Source organism: Dryobates pubescens, chromosome 36 (genome assembly GCF_014839835.1).
Source record: "Dryobates pubescens isolate bDryPub1 chromosome 36, bDryPub1.pri, whole genome shotgun sequence".
Lineage (NCBI taxonomy): Eukaryota > Metazoa > Chordata > Aves > Piciformes > Picidae > Dryobates > Dryobates pubescens.
In genome coordinates, this window is record NC_071647.1 from 2,140,902 (window position 1) to 2,166,485 (window position 25,584).

At 51.8% G+C, this 25,584-nt stretch overlaps 1 protein-coding gene across 1 annotated transcript in view; it reads right to left on the reverse strand.

Annotated features, from left to right (window-relative positions):
* Positions 1–13,445, reverse strand: part of SKAP1 (src kinase associated phosphoprotein 1) — a 202,012-nt gene extending 188,567 nt beyond the window's left edge. Inside the window, exons 1-2 of the mRNA XM_054176923.1 lie at positions 13,412–13,445; positions 7,160–7,265 (exon numbers count right to left, since the gene is read on the reverse strand). Of these exons, the coding sequence (XP_054032898.1) occupies positions 7,160–7,265; positions 13,412–13,445 (140 nt within the window). The remainder of the gene's footprint in view (positions 1–7,159; positions 7,266–13,411) is intronic.
* Between the last annotated feature and the right edge of the window lie 12,139 nt (positions 13,446–25,584).

Consider the following 25,584-nt stretch of genomic DNA (forward strand, 5'->3'; position numbering starts at 1 on the left):
ATCTTGAATCCTGGGGTCAGCTTTGAGACCTTCACTCCAAGAAGGGCATTGAGGGGCTGGAGTGGGTCCAGAGAAGGGCAACAAAGCTGGGGAAGGGTCTGGAGAACAGGGCTGGGGAGGAGCTGCTGAGGGAGCTGAGATTGGTCACCTTAGAGAAGGCTGAGGGGAGACTTCATTGCTCTCTCCAGCTCCCTTAAAGGAGGTTGGAGTGAGATGGGGATCAGTCTCTCCTCCCTAATAGCAGGTGATGGAATGAGAGGAAATGGCCTCAAGCTGCACCAGGGGAGATTTAGGTTGGATATCAGGAAAAAAATTTCTTTGCTGCAAGAGTGGTCAGGGATTGGCAGAGGCTGCCCAGGGAGGTGGTGGAGTCCCCATCCCTGGAGGGGTTCAAGAAACCTGTGGCCATGGCACTTGGGGGGCATGGTTCAATGGCCATGGTTGCCTTAGGTTGATGGTTGATCAGGATGATCTTGGAGGTCTTTTCCAACTGAAACAATTCTATGGAAGCAGGTAGAACATGCTAGCAGCTGAAGTGGATTTGTGCCCCTTCCATCTTCCCACAAGGAGAATTCCTCCCTCAGCAGCCCTCCAAAGGAGGGAAAATTCAATCCCCTACCAAGAGACTAGGAATAAATTGGGAACATCCTGACAGAAACTTTACCAGACCTTAAAAAGAAATAATCATCATGGCCAGCATTTGACTTGACTGCTGAAAACTAAAGGAATTCCTGTGCTCACACACACCCAGGAGCAGCTGTACTGGTGTGGGGTGGTGAGAGGCTTTAGATCTCCATTAACAGCAGCTGCTGCAGGGCACACTCATGTGTCCCCCAACCAGAGATTCCCCAGCAGGGGCACAAGAGTAAAACCAAGTCCAAAAGTTCACTTTTAGAGTCATAAAATAGTGGGGGGGGGGGGGGGGGGGGGGGGGGGGGGGGGGGGGAGGGTTGGAAGGAGATCCTCCAACCCAGCCCCCATGCTAAAGCAGGGCACCCACAGCAGCTTGCCCAGGAGCACTCTAGCCAGGTGGGGTTGGAAGCTCTCCACAGTAGGAGACTCCACAACCTATCCAGGCAGCCTGCTCCAGCCCTCCAGCACCCTCACACCAAAGAAAGTCCTCCTTAAGATAAGGTGAAGCCTCCAGTTGCAGTTTGGGGCTGTTACCCCTTGCCCTGTCAGTAGCTCCTGAGAAGGGTCCAGCCCCAGCCTCACAACCTCCATCCTTGGATGATCAGCATTGAGCAGATCCCCTCTGGGGCTACCCTTCTCCAGGCTCAACAGCCCCAGGGGGGGCTTTGCTCCTCACAGAGATGCTCCAGGCCCCTCAGCAGCTTCAGAGCCTCTGCTGGACTCCAGCTAGTGCTTCCCTGTCCTTCCTGAACTGGGGGGAGCCCAAAAGTGGACAGGCAGTAGAAAATGGAAATCCTTACAGGTCCAAGCTCCCCTTTGGAGGGGACAGGTCCAGGATTTTCTCTCCCCCCTTTCCCCCAGTATAAATCTGTATTTAATGGCCAAAGTAAGTGTGAACAAAACCCTGCTCAGCAAGATCATTTCCCTGCTGAGCAAATAAATTTCAGCTCTCTGAAGAACATGAAGGAGGAGAGCAGCACTTTGCCTAATTAAGGACAATGTGGTGGGGCTAGAGTCCAGCCCTGGCATTAATGTGCTGAGCTCAATTATCTGCCCATCAGGTCACATCCTTAAATTCCTTTTTATCTTGGGCTCACACGTTATCCAGCATAATGAGTTTCATATTGGGAGGAATTACAGGCAGTGCATTTAACACTAATGAAGCAAAATTACCCTGAAATTGCATTTTCCTCTCATTTCAATCTCACAACTCGAGGAGAAGGTGGGAAATGGAAGTAATAAATGTAATTAATAAGGTTAGAAGTATATTAAAGCAGGCCAAACACGCTGCTTCAGACCAAAGTTTGGGAGGGGTTTCCATTAGTGAAGGCTTTGCAACCCTGTTGGGATACCTCTACCCCACAAAGGACCATGGGGAGACTTCCCCTCACTGATGGGATGGGATCAGAAGATCCAGAGAGGTTGATCTGCTCTGGTAAGACCTCACCTGGAGTAAGGTAGATGTTAGGAAGAAGTTCTTCATAGAAAGAGTGATTGGCCATTGGAATGGGCTGCCCAGGGAGGTGGTGGAGTCACCATCACTGGAGGTGCTTAGGAAGAGACTGGATGGGGTGCTTGGGTGCCATGGTTTAGTTGATTAGATGGTGTTGGGTGAGAGGTTGGACTGGATGATCTCAAAGGTCTCTTCCAACCTGCTTAATTCTATTCTATTCTACTGCATCCAGCTCTGGTGCCCTCAGCACAGGAAGGACATTGATGGGGCAGGTCCAGAGGAGGCCCACCAAAGTGATCAGGGGGGTTGGAGCACCTCTGCTACGAGGACAGGCTGAGGGAGCTGGGGCTGCTCAGCCTGGAGAAGAGAAGGAGACCTTGTAGCCCCCTTCAGGTACTGGCAGGCTGCTCTAAGAAGGCTGCAGAGGGGCTGTTTGCAAAGGGCTGCAGTGATAGGACAAGGGGCAAGGGGTTGAAATGAGAGAAGAGGAGATCTAGGTTGGACACTAGGAAGAAATTCTTTACCATGAGGGTGCTGGAACACTGCAACAGTCACCCAGGGAAGTAGTTAAGGCCCCATCCTTGGAGATACTCAAGGTCAGGCTCAACAGGGCTCTGGGCAACCTGATCTAACAGAAGATGTCCCTGCAGTGGGGGTTGGACTAAGATGACCTTTGGAGGTCCCTTCCATCCCAAACCACTCTATGATTCTGTGATCAGCACTGGGAAGCTTTGAGGAGGGTTAGACAGCAAGGCAGTAGAATTACACAGAATCCCAGCATGGGGAGGTGGTGTGTGTGGAAGGGACCTCCAGAGGTCATGCAGTCCAACCCCCTCCTAAAGCAGGGCTCACCCACAGCAGCCTGCCCAGCACCACAATCTCCAGGCAGGTTTGGAATCTCTCCAGAGGTGGAGATTCCAACACCTCTCTGGGCAGCTGCTGCAGTGCTCCACCACCCTCAAAGTGAAGAAGTTTCTCCTCACATTGAGATGGAGCCTCCTAAGGCTCCAGTTTGTGCCCTTTACCTCTTTGTCCTGACACTGAATACCACTGGAAACAAAAAGAGAGACTGATCCTGATCAGTCTGAGGGCTTGCTCTGCAGAAATGAAGAGCCTGGTCCATGCTGGAGCTCCTTGCTCTTGGGAGGAACGTTGGGAAATGGTCCTGTGCCTATTAGTTATGAGGAGCAGGACTGGCCCTCAGGTTCCTGCTGTTGTTCTTGCCACACTGGGGCAAATTAAAGGTAGAGTTTCAGTGTCTATTTTGGATTTCCTAGTGGGTGTAAGTGAGAAACCCAGCATTTACTAAGCCTCTTTTCCCCCCCTCCTTCATCTCTGCTTTTTGATATCCCACAGGTCTGCCTTGCACTATGAAATTTCACCTCAGGGGAGAAAGGAGGGGAGAAAAGGGAGAGAAAATCCAAAGAATTTGTTTCCATCAATGCAAAAGCTGCCTTCCAACAGGGACTTTAAATGAGTAGCTGACTCCAAGGAGCTGCAGGAACTATTTATCTCCATATTTTTAACTAAATCTCCTTCTCCCCAGCTCACCCCCTGCCATCAGGGCTGCTCCAGACGTGTCGAAACGCTGAGGTGAGGTCATTTAACAGCAAGAAAACTCCTGCTTTCCACCACCCACCCACCCCCTCCTCCTTTTTTGTAGTTATTGCTCTTGCTAAAGGACAAGAATGGGTTTGTGTTCCCAAGTGGAGTCATGTATCAGATTCATCCCAGGTGTTGGACATCTGCTGCTCGCTCTGCAGCTGCTTTTGTTAGGACACGAGGAGGAGCAGCAGTGATGCTCCCAAGGAACAGCTTGAAACGAAGCCTGGGCACCAAGGGATCCAAAAACAGAAGCAAGCTCCAAAAGCTGTCATTTCTGGGACAAAAACAAAACTCTGCCCCAGGGCTACGTGGCATCCTGGCCTGGATCAGGAAGAGTGTGGCCAGCAGGAGCGGGGAGGTCATTCTGCCCTGTGCTCAGCACTGCTCAGGACACAGCTGGAGTCCTGTGTCCAGTTCTGGGCTCCTCAACTTAGGAAAGATGTTGAGCTGCTGGAAGGTGTCCAGAGAAGGGCAACAAAGCTGGGGAGGGGTCTGGAGCACAGCCCTGGGAGGAGAGGCTGAGGGAGCTGGGGTTGCTTAGCCTGCAGGAGAGGAGGCTCAGAGGGAAACCACCTTGCTCTCTACAGCTCCCTGCAGGGAGGTTGGAGCCAGGTGGGGGTTGGTCTCTTCTCCTTGGCAAGCAGCACCAGAACAAGAGGACACAGTCTCAAGCTGTGCCAGGGGAGGTTTAGCCTGGATGGTAGGAAGAAGTTCTTCATAGAAAGAGTTACTGGCCATTGGGATGTGCTACCCAGGGAGGTGGTGGAGTCCCCATCCCTGGAGGTGTTTAGGAAGCGACTTGATGAGGTGCTTGATGCCATGGTTTGGTTGATGAGATATTGTTGAGTGATAGGTTGGACTTGCTGATCTCTGAGGTCTCTTCCAACCTGGTTAATTGTATTCCAAGATCTGAGTTAGTATGGAGGGGGGAGGGAAAAGAAAAAAGACAGGCCTGTGGGAGGCCTGTTTCAACATGACACTGTGCTTTAAATAACCAAGTGAATGCTGACAGTGGCACAGGGACTCATAACTCAACCCCATGGTGACAACCTCCCCACAGCCACCACCTGCAGCGCCTCTGACATGGCTCCTTCAGCCAAAACCCCCCAGCCTGCCCAGGCAAAACCTGCAAACACAACCCACTGCCTCCCTCCCACGCTTCTTGGGGTGAGATGGGAGCCATATATCCTCCCAGGTAGCACATGGAGACATAAAGCCCAACCACTTGTTCACATTAGAGTCATCAGCGAACCTCCTGGTGGGGGAACGTTATGAGGCCACGGGGAGAGCAAGGATATAAAGACCTGATGGCCAAGTTCCAGGAACAGTTATTGAGAGTGGCTCAGGATAATCACAGTGGAGGAAGCTCTTCCCTTGCAGAGCTGCATGGTGAGCAGTTTACTCACATCCATTAGGAACCCAAACAAGGAAACCCTACACGCAGGGTTGGGTTTCACCCTGCAGAGGTGGAAGGTGAGGAGCAGAGCTGCTCAGGGAAAGGGGTGGGAGGGGAGGGAGCTTCCTGAAGGCAGTGGCTGATGATTTCCTGAACAAGCACCACAGAAGCCACAGGCAGCTCCCCAAAGAGGCAAAGCCATGCTTCACCCCTACCCAGCAGGACCTGCTCAGAACCTTTCAAATAAAGCAGAGCAGTCATCCTTACTGGAATCTCCCACCACAAACCACTGCCTTAATGGCTCAGGTCAGAGCAAGCAAATTTCTGTACTCTGCCCTTTCCCCACCTTTCCAAATGCCCCCCCAGGCAATAAAGCACAAACAGGAAGTCAGCAGTGCCCTGGGGTCTTTACTCAAGGGCTTCATTTTCCCCTCCAGAAGCATCTGCAATTCAATATTGCCAGGGATGGGATCCCAACCACCTCCCTGGGCAACCTGTTGCAATGTTCCACTACCCTCATGGTGCAGAACTTGTTCCTATCATCCAGTCTAAACCTGCTCTGCTCTACCTTGAAGCCATTGCCTCATCCTATCCCCACAGGTCTTGGTAAACAGTCTGTCTCCATCCTCCTTGAACCCTCTTCAGATACTGTAAGCTTGCTATTAGCTCTCCCCCAGAGCCTTCTCTTCTCCATTGCTGCTCACTGTAGGGGGCAGGGGTGGCCTTGAGGACCTTTGGAGGTCCCTTCCAACCCAAACCACTCTATGGTTCTGCAGGCCACCGACACACACACACACACACCAAACACACCCCCATCCTGTCCTGCCATGAGATGTGCCACAGCCTCATTTTTCCCCAAAGCTTCCCTCTCCTGCATTCAGCTCCTTTCAATTATTCAGGGCAACCCAGGCTGATAATTACCCAGTCCCGAGCTGCTGAGTAAAACTGATGCTTAATTAGCCAGCAGGAAAGATCGATTAAGATACAGCAGGGCATCTTGCAAAGTTCTTCAGTGGGACTGCAGGGAATAGAGTCTGGCTGTGCCCTTCCAAAGGATAAAATTCTCCACTTCTCAGGGCACTCCACAGCAGTTTTATTTCAGCTGGAGGCTTGGATCACTCAGCCCCCCCCCAGCTTTATTGTCAGGCCTCAACATCGAGTGACACAACTCATATCTTACAACTAGAGCCTTAACAGCGAGCTCTGGATCGCATTTCTAGCCAAAAATAGAATGCAGCCGAGACTGGAAGTTTCATTTAAGCCCCCAGCAATCTTTTCCTCTGTTTGTTTGCCTTGATTTCTTCTCTAGCACTGCAGAATGACCTTCACAGAATCAACCAGGTTGGAAGAGACCTCCGAGATCAACCAGTCCAACCCAGCCCTATCCGACTAGACCACGAAGTGCCTCACCCAGGCTATGCTTGAACTCCAGGGACAGAAACTCCACCACCTCCCTAGGCAGCACATTCCAATGGCAAATCACTCTCTCTGTGAAGAGCTTCTTCCTAACATCCAGCCTGATCCTCCCCTGGCACAACTTGAGTCTGTGTCCCCTCCTTCTGAAGCTGGTTGCCTGGGAGAAGAGACCAACCTCCACCTGGCTACAACCCCCCTTCAGGGAGTTGGAAAGAGCAAGGTGGTCTCCCCTGAGCCTCCTCTTCTCCAGGCTAAGCAACCCCAGCTCTCTCAGCCTCTCCTCACAGGGCTTGTGTTCCAGGCCCCCTTCCAAAGGATGCAGCTCATGTTCTCATGGAGGAACAGGCTGCAAAGAGAGGTTGTGAAGTCTCCATCTCTGGAGGCATTCAAACCCCTCCAGGATGTGTTCCTCTGGGGTTTGCTCTGGGTGAGCTGCTCAAGCAAGGGAGTTGAGCAAGATGCTCACAGAATCCTAGAATTGGGTCTGTTGGAAGAGACCTTTAAGTGTAACCTTCAACCTATGACCACCAAACCACATCCCCAAGGGCCTTACCCACAGGTTTCTTGAACACCTTCAGCAATGGTGACTCCAGCACCTCCCTGGCAGCCTGCTCCACTACTCTGAAGTGCTTTCATTAGAAACAGACAACACAAACCTGGCTTTAACTTGCTGGAAGTCAAAGAGAATTGCATCCCTCTGCTCCCTTGCTTTAGCACTCAAGTTTTCCTTCTGCAGTCCATCTGCCAGGTAGCTTTCAGCATCTGGGAAAGAGACAATTAGAGGTTAACTCTCACAAGCAAGAGATCCCTGCTCTGGGCTGAGAAACACAGACCTGGCTCTGCACTGGGAAGCCCTTGAGGCATTGTACCACACACCCTGGTCTAGGAACTTGTCAGACTGAAGACTTCATTTGGAGAAGTTAAGACATTGAAGTGACTGTGAGTAGAAGAGGATCTAAGTCTTGCATGTGATGGCAGAGCTTCTCTCCAGCTGCTGGGAGAAGTCCTGAGAACATCACCCCTGACACAGCAGCAGAGCCACTGCTACCTTCCCCTAGCAAAGATTGGCTCCAAAGCCATGGAGCTGTACATGCAGAACCCTCTCCAGCCTTGCACTCCAGCCCCATACTGTGCCACCAATGGCAGTTTAATCTCCTGCCCACAAGACTTTCAGCTCCTCCTGCTCCAGCTGCCAGCACTTGTTTAGCACACCCCAGGAACCTCCACAGCTCCTTACAGAAGCAGCTCCTCCACCCTGCAAGCACATCTTGAGGTCAAAAGGCCACAATACCTTTGCTGTGAAAATGGGGGGCCCTCATTTCTCTGTGTTGCCTGCTCATGGCATACTCAGGAAAGGCTTAGAGCTTGGAGGAGGGGGGAAATAAAAAAGGGAGCTCTTGAAAGTGAAGATAAGGAAGGACACAAAGCTGATGTGTGGTCATGCCCTAGAAATAGGGACCTCTTCCCACTTCCTCTTCACAGTGACAGATGGGCAAGAGCAGAGAGACTCAGCCCTCCCCAGAGCTGCCTAGGAATGAGGAGTGAAACCAGATCATAACACTTGTCTCCATAACCAGGAGCCAGCGGTGTGCCCTCGTGGTCAAGAAGACCATGGCATCCTGGAGGCATTATGAAGAGGGTGGCCAGCAGATTAGGGGAGGTTCTCCTCCACCTCTGCTCTGCCCTGATGAAGCTTCATCTGCAACGCTGGGTCCAGGTCTAGGCTCCCCCAGCTCAAGAGATAAAAGGAACTACAGGAGAGAGTCCCGTGGAAGCTACAAAGATGCTGAGGGTCCTGGAGCAGCTCTGTGAGGAGGAAAGACTGAGAGCCTGGAGAAGAGCAGCCCCAGAGGGAATCTGAGCAATTGTCAGCGAGAGCTAAAGGCTGTGGGGCAAGAGGCTGGGGCCAGACTCTGCTCAGTGGTGCCCAGGGACAGGGCAAGGAACAACAGGCACGAACTGGACCCCAGGAGGTTCTATCTGACTAGGGGGAGATCAACTCTGAGGTCCCTCCCAAGCCAAGCCATTCTATGACTTACATTACACCCAAAGCACCCAAGAGCATCCATCTCAGATCTTACTCCAAGGAGCTAACTGCTTCAGGGGGCCAATTTAGGATACAGACACCAGCTTAAAACCAGCACAGAAATGGGTGAGCAGGAGAGACAGCCCCGTGGAAATGCAGCCTGTGTGGCATCTCCACAGAAGAGCAAGCAAGAGGGGTGGGGGGGGTGGGGAGGGAATAAAAACCCTCCCAGAACTTGTGTAAATATCCATCCCTTGCATCCCTCTGTCATTTTTAAGCACAGATTAGCTCCACGAGTGTGTGATTAGCCCTAATAGAGGATTTACTTACTGGGATGTCAGCACACATCAGCTGCTGGATAAGTTATAGGCAGAAGCAGGGTCACTTGTGCAAGCCAGGCTCTTTCAGAGCCAGCCACTATGTTTATAGCAGCAGGAAATGAAAAAGAAAGCCTAACCATAAACTCTCCAAGTGGATCAGGAAGAGCAATATGTAAGCAGCTCTAGAGTAAATCACCCTAATGTTAGTTTTTACTGCTTGTCGGTAACATTATATTCTTGATGTTTATAGATGGCTCTCTGTGATCCACTCTGAAAGTTTCCAGGGCTCTCCTTTTCATTTCCTGCAGCTGGAAGAAAAAAAGTAAAAGGTAAGAGAGGAAAAAAATAATATATATATAGCCAGAGAGTTGAGATTTCATCAAGTGTTTCAGGGGAGTTTCTAGAGGCAATTGCTGTTAGCCACTTGAATCCTGCAGGAGATGCACGGCAGCACGAGAGTTATGTCACAGCCACTGAAGTCCAGGTAGTAAATAACCTTTTAATGGCAGCACTAAATTCTAGGAGTTAATCAGCACTCAATGAGCAGAGCTGGAAGGTATTAAGATGCCATGTGTGTTCCCTCCACTTCCCCCCCCTCCCATCCCCACCAAGCTCTTTTCTATTCCCTGGCCGTCAGGAGGTTGCCAGGAGAAATCTTACACCTCCATGGGCAGGGGAATTAGTGCCACAGAATCCCTGAACTGCCCAGAATAGAGAAGACCTTAAAGATTGAGTCCAATCATTAACCTGACACTGACAAGTCCTTGACTAAACCACATCCCTAAGCACTACTACTGCATGACCCTTAAATACCTCCAGGGATGGTGATTCCTCTCCAGGCAGCCTGGTCCAGCGCCCTCCCATCCCTGCAGCCACAAAATTCTTCCTCATGTCCAACCTAAACCTCTCCTGGTGCACCTTGAGGCTATTTCCTCTTGTCTTCAAATGTCAAACATTTGATTTCTCCAAGCAAACCACAGACTGGGGTGGGATGCAAAGGACCTTCAACAGTTAATGCTGATGGGGAAATCCCAGACTAGGGTGGGATGGAAAGGACCTTCAACAGTTAATGCTGATGGGAAGCCACAGACTAATTTAGAATGAAAAGGACCTTCAACAGTTAATGCTGATGGGAAATCACAGATCAGCTTGGGATGGAAAGGATCTTTAGCAATTAATGCTGATGGGAAACCACAGACTGGGGTGGGATGGAAAGGACCTTCAACAGTTAATGCTGATGGGAAACCAGAGGATGGTCCTGCTGCTGCTATGGTTCCCCTGACCTTGGGCAGGTGGTGTCTCCTCTGGGCTTGAAAGATAAGATGTAGCTGCCATAGGAAGGGCAGGAAAGAGCTCCCTGCAAAAATGGGGGAGCAACAGCCAAGAGCATCCAAAGACCTAGAGAAAGGGGTCATCCACCCAGGCAGGCAGCAAGAAGGGGATCAGACTGCCAGGCTGCTTTGTCTCCTACAAAGAGATGCAGAGGGTTTGTCAGAGACCCATCATGCTTTTTGAACCCTTGTTTCAGCCTCCAGAAGATGTTTGTGCCGAACAAATGGGGGGGAAACCCCACAGCAAAAGCAGCTGAGAGCCCAAAGTGAAACTGTTTGCAATTAGCTGCCAGGGCAGCGACGGTGAAACTTGGGCCGAGCGTTTGCAAGGTGGAACTGCAAGTAACAGCACTGCTGCAACCACATCTTGCTCAGAAGCAGGAAACCAGAAGCATCTGCAGGATTGCAGGGTAGAGAGAAGAGCCTTATTGTGTTGGCTTTCAGCCACTGCAACCTCAGAGGTGCCTGAGGTGATAACGCAACCGTCAGCAGGAAGCCACCAGCACCTGTGCAGCACATAAATAATCCTGCACCATGGACCAAACCTTAACATCACTGAATGTCAGACTGGGTTGGAAGGGACCTTATGGATCATCTAGTTCTAACCCCCCTGCCATGGGCAGGGACACCTCGCACCAGCCCAGGTTGCTCAAGGCTTTGCTCGACCTGGCCTTCAACACCTCCAGGGAGGGGGCAGCCACAACCTCCCTGGGCAACCTGTTCCAGTGTCTCCCCACCCTCACTGGCGAGAATTTCTTCCTCAACTCCAGCCTCCATCTCTCCTCTTGCAGCTCAAAGCCATTGGCCCTCATCCTAGCACTGCAAAACCCCTCCCTAGCTTTCTGCAGGCCCCCTTCAGGCGCCAGCTAAGGAGCCAGCTGCAGCACCACACATCACCTTTACTTTTCAACATCTTTGCATTTTAACCTCTCCTGATGGCGATGCAGTTTGCCCTGCAAGGGCTGAAGCTCCTTCATTTCCAGCCTGTGCAGCTAGCAACCTCCTCAGCCACAGGAAGTCCTCCAGAACCATGCAGATTGTTAAGACACAGCAAGTTTGATATGGAGGTATGTGACATGCAATTAATCTCCATTCATAGCCTGCTCTACCTGTCAGCAAATAAAGGCTGTGCTTCAGAAGGAGATCTGAAGCCTTCAATTAAAAACAGTCAGCTAACAAGAAAATAATCTAAGTTAAAGGAAGGTGGCAGGTGCAGAAATGAGTTGTTTACAGAAGTGTCAGCACCAAACAATAAAGAGCTGCACATCAAACAGCTGAAAGGGTGAACTTCACTGCAGCCTCCCTGATTAGAAACCAGAGGAGGAAATTTACACCTACATCTGGGGGAAGACACAAAGCATTTGGAAGAGAGCTTTGATGGGCTTGGAGGCTGCACACAAACACACAGACTGACAGAGCCCACGACTGCAAGTTATCCAGAGGGGATCCAGCCTCAGAGCAGCAGGGGGGAGAGGCAGAAGGAAGCAGGGATCCAGCCTCAGAGCTGGGGGGGGGGGGGGGGGGGCAGAGGGAAGCAGGGATCCAGCCTCAGGGGTGGGGGGAGAGGCAGAGGGAAGCAGGGATCCAGCCTCAGGGGTGGGGGGAGAGGCACAGGGAAGCAGGGATCCAGCCTCAGGGGTGGGGGGAGAGGCAGAGGGAAGCAGGGATCCAGCCTCAGGGGTGGGGGGAGAGGCAGAGGGAAGCAGGGATCCAGCCTCAGGGGTGGGGGGAGAGGCAGAGGGAAGCAGGGATCCAGCCTCAGGGGTGGGGGGAGAGGCAGAGGGAAGCAGGGATCCAGCCTCAGGGGTGGGGGGAGAGGCAGAGGGAAGCAGGGATCCAGCCTCAGGGGTGGGGAGAGTGATCCAATCTCAGAGAGAGAAGAAGCAAAAGGCAAGAGGGATCCAGTTTCAGATGGGGGAGAGGCAAAGAAAAGAGTGATCCAGTTTCGGAGGGGAAGAGTGATCCAATCTCAGAGCAGGGAAGAGGCAAAGGCAAGAAGGATTCTTCAGTCTCAGCAGGAAGAGTTTCAAGCTGCCAGGAACCAACACGACAGGAAACAAAAGGCCACCAGAAAAACTCTTGAGGCAGCCAAGCAGACCCCACCACAGCCACCTCAACTGGCAAGGCATCAAAGAGTCCTCCCCCAGCACCCCCCAACATCTATGAGAGCAGGATGTGCCCACAAGACCTGCTTGTGTTGCTCAGCACTGAGCTTCCATCATTGCTCCAGCAGCCTGCAAGGCTGCTGCTCCCCTTTCAGTTCGAGGCAGGTGGTGATGTGGTCACCTCTGCACAGCACCTCTCTCACCCAGCCTTTCCTGACCCCACCGTGGGGTCAGCAATGGTTGCAAAGCTGCCTACAGCACTCATTTGGGAAGCAAATGCTGATGGAAGAGTTCAGCATGACCGAAGCACATCAGGGAGTGGAGGTGCTGAGGTGTTGCAGCTCAAGCTGGTGAAGAAACCCAGGGAAAACAGCTTCAGAAGCCTCCCCCCTGCCACCTTGCACACACACACTGAAGCCAAGGCTGGCAGCTCCCAGCACAGCTCCTTCCCCTCAGAAGCTGAGGCCTCAGGAGGTCCTATTCTGCTTAGGAAGTAGAAATGGGGCTTGAAGCCAGTGCTGGTCTCCACTGCCCCTTCACTTTCAGGGAGTTTGAAGCTTTCTCTCCCCCCCCCCCAGGTGAGCCTGCTCACACCCAGCAGTTGCACAACAGCTAAAGCCAGGAGACAGCACACAAAGCAAAAGCTGTCTGAGCTGCCCCACTGCAGCACACAAACTTCTCTTACCCTTGGTGCCTGATCCCTTGTCTCACCCTGGCAATGCTAACCAGTGGAGCTACAGCTGAAGGCACTCAGTGAGGACATCTTTTGACCAAGCCAGAAGCCACCCCTCAACCTTGAATGCAAACCTTCCTTCCACAGCATCTGGGACCACCAGAGCTTTCCCCATCCCTAGCAGAGGCATGGAGCCACCATGTCAGCTCCTGAGCATAATGAGGACAAAACCATCAGGACAGGCTGCCACATCCCCTATGCTCTCCCTGGGTTAGAGACAGAGAAGGCAGACAACCCAAGGACCTGGAAACCACCAGCTTTAGAGAAGCAGCAGCTCCCACAGTCCTGACCCACATAGCTCAGCAAAAAAAAAATGAAAGCTTTTCAGCTTCTTCCCCTCCAGCCACAGAAGAATTCCCCCACAGAGCAAGAGCAGGAAGAAGCCATAGTTACCTTCCAGGAGCCTCTGAATCTCCTCTGGGATCATGACACTTGCCCCTTCTTTTCTGTAAGGGCCAAACCTGCTCCTCTTAACTCCTGGCCCTCAGGGGCAGGGACTGAGGAAGCAGGAAGGGTGGGGACACCCTTAAAGAGGTAGGAGGAACCACTCACGTTCCTCCTCCTCCTCCTCCTCTTTTTCTAGTCTTGGCCAGTTCAGTCTAGCTCTTTGCAAGCAGCCAGGATGCTCAGCTTCCCTCCATGCTCCTGAGAGCACAATTTTAGTTCTCTGGTGCTCTGCTCCTGGGCTCCTCTCTCCAAGAAGGACTTTCCGGTGCTGGAGCAGGTTGGGAGAAGTGCAGCAAAGCTGGAGAAGGGTCTAGAACACAGGGCTGATGAGGAGCAGCTGAGGGAGGTCTTCTCTTTACCTCCAATTGCCTGAAATTGGAGCCAGGTGTGGGCTGCTTGCTTCTCTCAAGTATCAGGTGATAAAAGTAGAGAAGAAATGGCCTGAAGTTGCACCAGGTGAGGCTTAGGTTGGAGATTAGGAACAACTTCTTGCCTGCAAGAGTGGTCAGGAGTTGGAAGAGGCTGCCCAGGGAGGTGGTGGAGTCACCACCCCTGGAGGTGTTCAATGTGTGGCCATGGCACTTGGGGACAGGGTTTAGTGGCCATGGTGGGGCTGGCTCTGTGGTTGGACCTGATGATTTCAGAGGTCTTTTCCAACCCAGAACAATTCTCTGTCACCTGCCCCATTACACCTCCCAGGCAGCTTTCATGGGTGAGGAAGAAGAACATTGAGAATCTCCAGCAGAAGGAAAATGCAAACCACCCTTTGCTGCCTTGAACCTCCACTTGCTGCCTGAGGCTCCCAACACATCTGAGTGGTGTTAATTGTGTGCAAGAAACAGCAGCAGGTGCAGGTGGATGTGTATGGTAGATGGCTCTGGTGTACCTGTTCTCACCTGGAGGTGTTTAGGGATAAATATTTAACCAGTGCTGTGTAGGAATCCTCCTCAGCTCATTACAGACTGCAAATAAAGAGCAGCTGCTTGCTGAGACTGAGGAACTTTAAAAATGAGTTCAGAAAGGAGGGAGCTCAGGCCCTCAGCTGGAAGAAGCTGCCTTCAGATGTTGCCAGAGAGATCAATAAAATCCTGATCAATGCAGATGTCAAGAGGGAGAAACGTTCATGCAGCTGCAAAGGGAAGGGTCAGCTCACACGCTCTCAGCATTGCTGCAGCTCACACAACCTTCTGCATCAAGAGGTATGTGGCCAGCAGGATGAGGGAGGTGATTGCCTCCCTCTGCTCTGTTTTCATGAGACCCCTACCTAGAGCACTGTGTCCAGTTCTGGTGTCCAGAGAAGGGCAACAAAGCTGGGGAGGGGTCTGGAGCACAGCCCTGGGAGGAGAGGCTGAGGGAGCTGGGGTTGCTTAGCCTGCAGAAGAGGAGGCTCAGGGGAGACCTTCTTGCTCTCTGCAGCTCCCTGAAGCCAGGAGGGGGTTGGTCTCTTCTCCCAGGCACCCAGCACCAGAACAAGAGGACACAGTCTCAAGCTGTGCCAGGAGAGGTTTAGGCTGGATGTTAGGAAGAAGTTCTTCATAGAAAGAGAGATTGGCCCTTGGGATGTGCTGCCCAGGCAGGTGGTGCAGTCACCATCACTGGAGGTGTTTAGGAAGAGGCTGGATGGGGTCCTTGGGTGCCATGGTTTAGTTGATCAGATGGTGCTGGGTGATAGGTTGGACTTGGTGATCTCTGAGGTCTTTTCCAACCTGGTCTGGTCTATTCCATTCCATGAAGGACATGGAGATGCTGGAGTGGGTCCAAAGGAGGCTGTGAAGATGATCAGAGGGCTGGAGAACCTCCCCTATGGAGACAGGCTGGGAGAGCTGGGGCTGTTCAGCCTGGAGAAGAGAAGGCTCCAGGGAAACCTTAGAGCAGCCTTCCAGCGCCTGAAGTGGGTTACAGGAGAGCTGGGAAGGGGCTTTTGACAAGGGCTGGGGGGGACAGGATGAAAGGGAGTGAATTGAAACTTGACGAGGGCAGATTTCAGACTAGGAAGAAATTCTTGCCAGTGAGGACAGGTGATTTAAACTGGATGATCTCTGGGGCTCCTGCCAGCCCAAACCATCTTCTGATTGTGTGACTGTGGGGTCCAAGGGCAACCCAGCTGCAACTGCACCAGCCTCTACTCACAATGCTGTTTTCAATGCTCTGTGGCAAAACCAAAGAGCCACAACTGCAAAACAGCTGAGAGCAGGAAAGATCCAGAGCTCCACTGGTGCTGTAAACAATGCAGCAGCAGGAAATGTGTTGGGTGACATTCTCACAGGCTCTTAAGCACACCCAAGGCAACAAAGGAAGGCAAAACCCACACAGAGCACCTGCAGACCAAGCTCACTGCCAGTTTGGCAGGAGGAAACATTTGCCTGAGAGGTGATTAAATGGTTTCACTCCTGGGCCTGACCAGCTATCTGAGAGTCCATTCTTTGCACTCCTGTGCTTTCAGGTTCATAGTCCTAGAATGGCTTGGGTTGAAAGGGACCCCCAAAGATCATCCAGTTCCAACCTCCCTGCCATGGGCAGAGACACCTCCCACCAGCCCACATTGCTCAAGGCCTCATCCAACCTGCCCTTGAACACCTCCAGGGAGGGACAACCTGTTCCAGTGTCTCACCACCCTAATTTCTTCCTAATCTCCAATCTGAAATCTGTCCTCCTTGAGTTTCAATCCATTGCCCCTCAGTTTTCACTCCCAGCCTGTCAAAAATCCCTCCCCAGCTCTCCTGGACCCCCTTCAGGTACTGGAAGGATGCTCTAAGGTCTCCCTGGAGCTTTCTCTTTGCCAGGCTGAACAGCCCCAGCTCTCCCAGCTTGTCTCCATAGGGGAGGTTCTCCAGCCCTCTGATCATCTTCATGGCCCTCCTCTGGACCATCCCACAGTCCTGGCAAGCTGGAGACAGGACCCAGCACCTCACATGTTCCCCTCAGGCCCTACAGGAAGACTTTGTCAGACCACATTGCCCATGCAGCAGCTGTTGTCACCATTCCATCCCTTTTCCTGAGGACACAGGGAGACACAGAGGACCTTGAGCAACCTGACCTAGTGGAAGATGTCCCTGTCCATGGCAAGGGGGTTGGAATTAGATGATCTTTCAGGTCCTTTCCAACCTAAACCATTCCATGATAGGACCTCAGCTGCCATGGGCACTTCAGTGCCATTACCCCAAGCCTTAGCACCAAGCCAAACTTTCCCCTCAAGCCTTCTGCAGCTGCAGCTAGGACCAGGCAGGCTGATTCCCAGGCAAAATGATCTTTCCCTCCCCTCATTTTTCCTCTCCTTGCTTTTTTCCTTGCCACTTTCAGTTTTGAATGTGTGAATAGGTTACAAAGAGCTCAGTGGTCAGTTTGGGGGTGTGGGGTGGAGGGTCTGGCCAGGGACTGGCAACTTCCACTGCATCCTTGTTACGTAGCATCAAGCTTTCTGGGCTGGAGATGTAAAGCTGCCTCCCTCCACGATAAAAAGCCCTCACCTTAATCATTTTTAGGTCCCAAGTTCAGCAGCCAGGCTCTCTCCTAATGATATTCTGTTAAATGGACAAATTCCTTTGAAGGCTTGTCTTGCTTTGAAATCCAATTTCCCAGGAAGGCAGATGGGATTGGGTGTAGCTATGGAAACAAAGCAGGGCAGCCTTAGAGGAGCTGAGCTGCTGCAAGGTAACATCTGAGAGGCAGAGTCCTTCACGGGAGCTGTCAGAAATATCAAAGGATCTGGAGAGGTTGGCAGGAGATGTGTCCCTGTTAGGGGCTGCTCTGTGTGGCTGGGTACCAGTGGCTGTCACTGGAGGTAAAGCAGCCAACTCTCCTGTCACCCAGCCCTGAAAGCAGAGCTGGATGCAACAAACTGGGAGGGTACAGACTAGTTCCCATCTGCACCCACCCCACCTCCTCCTCCTCCTCCTCCTCCTCCCCCCCACTCCCTCTCCTCCTCTCCCACCTTTCCCTGCTCCTCCAGCACATCAGGATCTCAGCTTTCTCTGGGCTGCCATTGGGAAAGGTTAACAACAAAAGGGTAACAAGGTTAAACCACAAAGCCCTGCCTGATAACAGTCCCCCTTTCAAGCAGCTGCACTGAAATTAATCTGAAACTTGGAGTAATTAGATAAGATAAGGCTTGTGTGCATGCTCATGTGGGCACAGGCTGACCCTGGGACACCCATTCCACAAAGGAGGTGGAAGATCACAGGCTTCATTAAAGTGGATCAGGGCTATTTGTTCACCTAGCCTGCTGCTGCTGCTGCAAGTACATTTCCAAGCCCTTTATTCATCTTGCTCCATCTCCCTGGCTGCTGCACTCACTTGCCCTTTCGTCCTCTCTTCCCACTGCAGCAGCTCCTGCCAAATTCAGAGCAGCAGCTCTAATTCTTGCTATTTGGAAGCAGATGCCAGTCCATCCATTTCTCTAGCACAGCTCCTGCCATTCCAGGGCAAATTGTTGGGCCACTGGGTGTCATTTAAAGCTGCCTCTCGCAGTGACCAGCAGCACAGAAGGCAACAACAACAACAAAACCAAAGGAGAGGGGGGGTGGAAAAAGAGGCAACTTTCCAATCTGGTAATGCACCTGACTGCTTGAATAATGTCTCCTGGTTTCCTAATCAGCCATGTCATGCTGATGCTCTGCTGTGAGCCCAGAGTTTCTGTGCCCGTGGCGTTGCCACTGCCCAGCAGCTTTTTGCGTGGCCAGGTTGCTGGGGGGAAGGTTGGTTGCCATCCCTGCAACACCTCCTGTGGTTTTGGGAAGCTGAGGAGTCTTTGGTTGTCTCCAGAATTTGCTCCTGCACCTCTGCTTCACGAGGGTTTGCAGGTTCATAGGTTCATGGAATGGGTTGAGTTGAGTTGGGTTGGAAGGGAGCTTCAAGATCAGCCAGTTCCAACCCTCCCCTGCCATGGGCAGGGACACCTCCTGCCAGCCCAGGCTGCTCAAGGTCTCATTTGGAGTGTGCCTGTGGGTGTAAGTCTGTGCTAGTTGGTCTTGATGATCTTTGAGGTCCTTTCCAACCAAAAAGGTTCTCTGATGTTGCTCTGGAGATGAGTGAAGTCCTCAGTCCCTGACTGATCGGGAAACTACGATTCACAGAAGCATAGAATGGGTTAGGCTGGAAGGGACTCCAAAGATCATCCAGTTCCAACCTCCCTGCCAGGGGCAGGGACACCTCCCATCACCCCAGGTTGCTCGAGGCCTCATCCAACCTGCCCTTGAACACCTCCAGGGAGAGAGCATCCACAACCTCCCTGGGCAACCTGTGCCAGTGTCTCATCACCCTCACTGGATAGAATCCCTTTCTAATGTCTGCTGGGATCCTAAGCAGGAGCCAGCTCTGAGACAACATTTCTGTGGCCTCTGGCAGAAGCTGGCCAGCATCAGGAGGGAAGGACACTCTGTCAAGGGAAGGAGAAGAAAGCCAGGAAGCCAGAAATGAGCTTCAGTGGAGGCTGCCCTTCCTCAGGCTGACGGATGGGCTTCAGTTTAATGCAAGGGTGATATTGATCCCCTGTGTTTGGTTACAGTGTGTGATGGAGCTGCCCTCTGCCCTGTAGATGTCTTGTAGCACCTCTTCTCTTTCTCCCAATCCTCATCAAACTACTTTAATGACTCTTTTATTGACAACACCGAGTCTTAATGAGGAGGACTGCCACACACTTCATTAAGGCTGCTGAGGGGACACTTCCTCTAAGCAGCCAGGACCAAGGGCTGCCATCAAGGCTGAGGGAGAAGGATGGAGTTGAGGGAGGATTCATAGTTCTCTAGAGGAAGGAGAGCTCCTCATCTGCTGCTGAGAGAGAACAAAGATTTAGGACAAAAGCCAACATGGTCTGAGAAGCAGTGGTTTGAGGAAGGAGAGATCAGTCCTGGAGAAGACTCTCTTAGTGGACACAAAGGACCTGACATGAGGGCTCCTTGACTATTTCCCTTCAGGATGAAGATGAGAGATGAAAACCCATTGGGTGGCTGATGGCCAGATCTACTCTTGATAGAGTAACAACCACACAGCACTCTCTGCACTGCTGTGGAAGAGTGGTGGTGGCAGCATGTCTCAGGCACCCTTGAGCAGGAGCACAAGAATGTGGTGCTGGCTTTGCTCTTCTTGGCTTACCTGTACCCAGGCTGCCGCAGCTCACCAGCACACAAGACATCTGTGGAAGCATCAACCACATCTTTACACTTGATGGCCCTGAGATTTCATGCACCCTTCAGTGATGTTTTGGATTATAGCAGGTCAGGGGAGGTTCTCCTCTGTGCCTGCTCTGTCCTAGTGAGGTTACATCTGGGTCCAGCTCTGGTCTCCCCAGTTCAAGAGGAACTATAGGAGAGAGTTCAGTGAAGGGCCACAAGGATGCAGCTCTGGGAGGAGCAAAGGCTGAGAGCCTGGAGAAGAGCAGCCCCAGAGGGGATCTGAGCCATGCTCAGCAAGAGCTAAAGGCTGGGGGGCAAGAGGCTGGGGCCAGGCTCTGCTCAGTGGTGCCCAGTGACAGGACAAGGGGCAAAAGGCACAGACTGGAGCCCAGGAGGGTCCTTCTGAGCAGGAGGAGAAACTTCTCTGGTGTGAGGGTGCTGGAAGCCTGGAGCAGGCTGCCTAGAGAGGTTGGGGAGCCTCCTTCTCTGTAGAGCTTCCAACCCCCCCTGGCCTTTGTGTTCCTGGGCAAGCAGCTGTGGGTGCCCTGCTTTAGCAGGGGGTTGGACTGGATACACAGAATCACAGAATGCCTTGTTGGAAGGGACCCTAAGGATCATCTAGTCCAACTACCCAGAGATCCCTTCCAACCCCTCACCATTCTATGACTCTATGTTTCTAAAACTGGACCAGCCATACCATGGGGGGGGGTTTATTATTCTGGAATAGATTCTAAAGGCAGCACAGGATAAAAAAAGAAAGGAGAGAGAGAGAGAGAGGTTTGGACTTTAGGGCCTGAATTCCAAAGAGACTCCGAGATGATGCTCTAATGTAGCCCTGCTCCTGCATTAAGATCCATAAATCTCCATCCATCACCCAGCCCTATTTCAATTATTGAGCCAATTTCCAGACATTTTTATGATGTATTGTTTGATTTTATTAACTGGAGTGAAGGTTTAAACTCACTGAATTCCCATAGTAATCTTGCCCTGTAACCCTTCCCACCTTATCAAATCTTGCTTAATGAAATGCAGGCATCTGTCTTAATGGCTTTCAAACTAGGGCTGGGCAGACTGACCCAGATGTTAGTTCATAACTAGGAATATTTGGAGGTGTTAAACAGGGCAGCTGGAGACAGAGGTAGGTCCCTGAAGTCATCTTTTTCTCTTATGAAGGAATCAGTGAGATGGGAGAAATGATTATAAATCTTCATGAAGGGGGGAAAAAATGAGAGGCAGAGACCTAGAGGGGAATGGAAACTCAGCCCTCTGAGCAGCACCACAAGCAGAGCTGGTCAAAAATCATTTGCTGCTTGTTGGGGAGGGGAGGGGGGAGGTCATTTCAACATCAAACTGGTTTGGCTTAAGACTGAAATATTCATCTGAAGTGGTTTAGCCTTGGGACTGGGCTCGCTCTGCCTCATGGAAACAGGAATTTGGGTGTTCCTGGGGACTGGAAGTAGGAATTTGGGTGTTCCTGGGGGCCATGGTTGGTCTGCCTCATGGTAGTAGGACTTTGGGTGTTCCTGGGGGCCATGGTTGTTCTGCCTCATGGGAGTAAGACTTTGGGTGTTCCTGGGGGCCATGGTTGTTCTGCCTCATGGAAACAGGAATTTGGATGTTCCTGGGGACTGGAAGTAAGAATTTGGGTGTTCCTGTGGCTCTGGTTCTTCTGCTGCATGGAAGTAGGAATTTAGATGTTCCTGGGGACTGGAAGTAGGAATTTGGGTGTTCCTAGGGACTGGAAGTAAGAGTTTGGGTGTTCTTGGGGGCTATGGTTCTTCTGCCTCATGGAAACAGGAATTTGGGTACTCCTGGGGTCTGGAAGTAGGAATTTGGGTGTTCCTAGGAACTGGAAGTAAGAGTTTGGGTGTTCCTGTGGCTCTGGTTCTTCTGCTGGCAGGAAGTAGGAATTTAGGTGTTCCTGGGGGCTGTGGGTGTTCCTGGGTCCTGTGGTTGTTCTGTCTCATGGAAGTAAGACTTTGGGTGTTCCTGGGGAGTGGAAGTAGAAATCTGGGTGTTCCTGGGTCCTGTGGTTGTTCTGTCTCATGGAAGTAAGACTTTGGGTGTTCCTGGGGAGTGGAAGTGGGAATCTGGGTGTTCCTGGGTCCTGTGGTTCTTCTGCCTCATGGAAATAGGACTTTAGGTGTTTCAGGCCCTGTGAGGAGGATGCTTAGCCAAGCTGCCTTTCCTGTGGTGCCCAACCTGCTTTGGCAAAGGGATTGTGAACTCAGAGGCCACACACATCCTGGAGAAAGAGTCAAAGAGTGTAAGAAGGAGAGGAAAAAAATCATTGGAAAATAAACATTTTTTTTTCTTGGGGAAAAAAAAGGCAAACCTCATTCTTGGATTAAAATAAAAAAGAAGAAGGAGAGGGGAAAGGAAAATAAAAAAAGAGAAGAAAGAAAAAAGGGAAAGGGATTGGGAAAATAACCCAAGCAGCCTGGGAAGCAGCCCTGCAATGTCCTGGACACAACACCAGGGGCTGGCTGTGAGCACTCAACTGCCTTCAAAGCTGTGATGGGGAACAAGCCAGGGTTTTTCTCCCTCAAGGCTTTTTTTACTGCCACACTGCATCACCTCAGCACTTCAAGCTTCTCCTTCCCTACAGCTGCTCCTGGTAAAGGAAGGGAAAGGAAAGGAGAGAAGGGAAGGAGGAGAGGAGAGGAGAGACAAGGAGAGGAGAGACGAGGAGAGGAGAGGAGAGACAAGGAGAGGAGAGGAGAAAAACTGACAAGGCTGCCTGACAACCTGGTGTTCAGTGTGCCAGTTAAACTTCATGCTATGGGAGGCATGTGAAGCAGGGTTGGAAGGCCATTATCTGCAAGCTTGGCCATTGGCTGCGTTGCGTTTGTTAATTAAGCAGCGAAAGGGCTGCCGTTAGTCGGCGATCTTATCTGCTCGGAGAGCTGCCAGGCAAGAAGCCTCCCCTGAAATCCAAGAGCTTTATTGTTTCATTCCTGTCATTCCTCCACAAGGCTTCCCCTTTGCCTTTTCATGCTTGTCAAGCAATCAATGAATGTTTGTAAACTGCTTCCAGGGAAAGGATGCTGCAAAGTTGCTCCACGCAAAGCGTTGCTGCGGCTTCGGCCGTGGCCACATTAAGAGGTTGACAAAAAAAACGTGCAGATGAGAAAGAATTCGGCTTGGAGGACGCCCCCCAGAAGGTTTGTGCAGCTGTTATTGTGTTGCCCCCTTTCTGCCAGATGCTTTAAAGCACTCTGCTGCAAGGGCTGGGTTCCACCGTCGTGGTCACGGAGTTCCTGAGTCCCAGGAGTCTCGGCAGGGTTGGGGTTGAAAGGTTTGGGCATCTCCTGTCTGCCTTGGAGAGGAGTTTGAGAAGGCAATAAACTCTTAGAAGGAAGGGACCTCTGGAGATCATCCTGTCCAACCCCTCTCTTAAAGCAGGGGCAGCCTGAGCTTGCCCAGGATCACAACGGCCAAGTGGGTTTGGAAGCTCTGCCACCTCCCTGGGCAGCCTCTACCAATGCCTGAGAACCCTTGCTAGGGAGGAATTTTTCCTGATATCCGACCTGAACCTGCCCTGGTTGTAACCTGAGGACATTTTCTCTCATCCTGTCACTTGTTGCATGTGAGAAGAGACCAACCCCCAGCTGGCTCCAACCTCCTTTGAGGTAATTACAGAGGGAGATGAGATCTCCCCTCATCATCCTCTTCTGAAGGCTAGTTAACCCCAGGACCCTCAGACACTTCTCCTAAGACTTGTGTCAGCCAGTCCAAGCCCCCTGCTCCAGCAGGGCACCCACAGCAGCTTGCCCAGGAGCACAATGGCCAGGGGGGGTTGGAAGCTCTCCACACCAGGAAACTCCACAACCTCTCTGGGCAGCCTGCTCCAGGCCTCCAGCACCCTCACACCAAAGAATTTTCTCCTCCTGCTCAGATGGAACCTCCTGGGGTCCAGTTTGTGCCAGCTGCCCCTTGTCTTGTCACTGAGCCCTGCTGACAAGAGCCAAGCTGCTCTCAAGGTGAAACCCAAGAGACATGTTTGAACCTAGAGTGGTTTAGGCCAGATCTTACCCTCTTCACGTGCAGATTTCAGGATGTTCTGAGAGCCAACATTCAATCCCCATGTCCTGGAAGAGGAAGCAGAGGCTGAAGGAAAGGAAATGTCTTGCCCTAACACCAGGGCCATGAGGATTCCTCTCAGCCTTCTCTTCTGGAGATGAAACAACCCCAGGTCCTTCAGCCTAAGGCTGACGTTCAAGCCCCTTCACCAGCTTGGTTACTCTTCTCCAGACAAGCTCCAGCCCCTCAATGTCCTTCTTGGGGTGAGGGGCCAAAAACTGAACCCAGTATTTGTGGTGTGGCCTCACCAGGGCTGAGTAGAGGAGGACAATCCCTTCCCTCCTCCTGCTGGCCACCCTCTTCCTGAGCCAAGCCAGGTTGCTGGTGGCCTTCTTGGCCACCTGAGCACACTGCTGGCTCGTGTTAGTCTGGCTGTAAATCAACACCCCCAGGTCCTTTGTTGTTGTGGTTTTCTTGCCAGGCAGCTCTCCAGCCTCTCTGCCCCAAGATCTTTAGCCAGTTAAGTGCCCAATTATCCCACTAAGTCCCAAAGCCTCTTTCCCTCCTCTACTTTTCTCTTATCAGCTCTGCTGCCATTATCTGCTACTTTGAATTGCTCTTCTCTAAACTCCTGCAAGCCCTCTACTTTTAAGCTCCACTCTCCCTGCTTTTACCCCCAGAGCAAATGGAGCTCACCCAAGGTGAAAGAGAGGGCAGTGGGGAGAAGGACCCTTGATGGGAAGAGATGTCTGCGGGCTTGCTGGGCTTCCCTATTCTCCTCCACTCTGCATTTGCATGGCTTTGGGGGATGCACACATTAAAGGCTATGGAGATGTAATCCACCAGGATTACAAGGGTTTACAATTTCAAATCAAAGCACTACAAAGGTCAGCCATCCAACCCAGAGCAAGCTGATCTGGGATTCCAGCTGATGCCTTTTCTTCCTCACCTCCTCCTGAACCAACTGATCTCTTAGTCATGGCTCTGCAGCCTCTGTCTGCAGCCCTCCCAGTAATCACTCTTGTGGTGCCTGAACAATGGATCTCTTACACTGAGCTGGGCTCCAGGGGCTCCTGGAGCTGGTATGCAAAGTCTTATTCTTTGTACCAGGAGAGCTTTGTTGAATCCTTTCATGGTGCAGATTTGTGCTGGGATAGGCAAGCAGGGCTCAGAGATGCCCCAGAGAGCTTACAGTCAATGGATAAGGCAGGGAGACAGGAGAGGAAAACAAAGAGTAGGACCTTAAGGGGTGCAGGGATGGGAGTCTAGAGGAAAATAAAGCTGGATGGACTGGTCCTCAGCCTGGCCAGTGCCCTGGAAACACCCCTGACTCCTCACAGCACAAAACCACTTTGTATCACTCTCTTGCTTGCTTCTAGCCCTTTAGTCCATCCCCTTTATGCAATCATGGAATCACCTAGTTGGGAAAGGCCTTCAGACCATCAAGTCCAGCCACAACCTAATGTATCCCTGGACACATCTCCCTTGTTTCAGCTCTGTTGGCCACAGGTCAAATTTTGTCCCACTCTTCTGGGTAGGTAAACCTACTGGTTCTGGGCCACCTCATTTAAACTGTACTATGACCCTAGAAAGGTTGGAGGAGATGATCCTTGGGGTCCCTTCCCACCTGCCATGCTGTGATTCATTGAGTAGAGAGGGACAATCACATCTCTAGACCTACTGGCCACACTGTTGCTGATCCAAGCCAGAGTGCTGCTGGCTGGCCACTTTGGCACATGCTGGCCATCAATCAGCACCCCAAAAGTCCTTCTCTGCCAGGCAACTCTCCATCCCCTCTGCCCCAAGCCTGTAACATTGCATGGGGTTGTTGTGGCCCAAGTGCACCACTCAAGCCTTGACCTTGTGTTGAATCTCAGACCTTGTTGAACCTCCTAACTTTGTGTGCTGGAGGGCACTGCTCTTACTACCAGACCTTGAGTCCTGTGTCCAGCTCTGGGCCCCTCGATTTAAGAAGGACATTGAGAC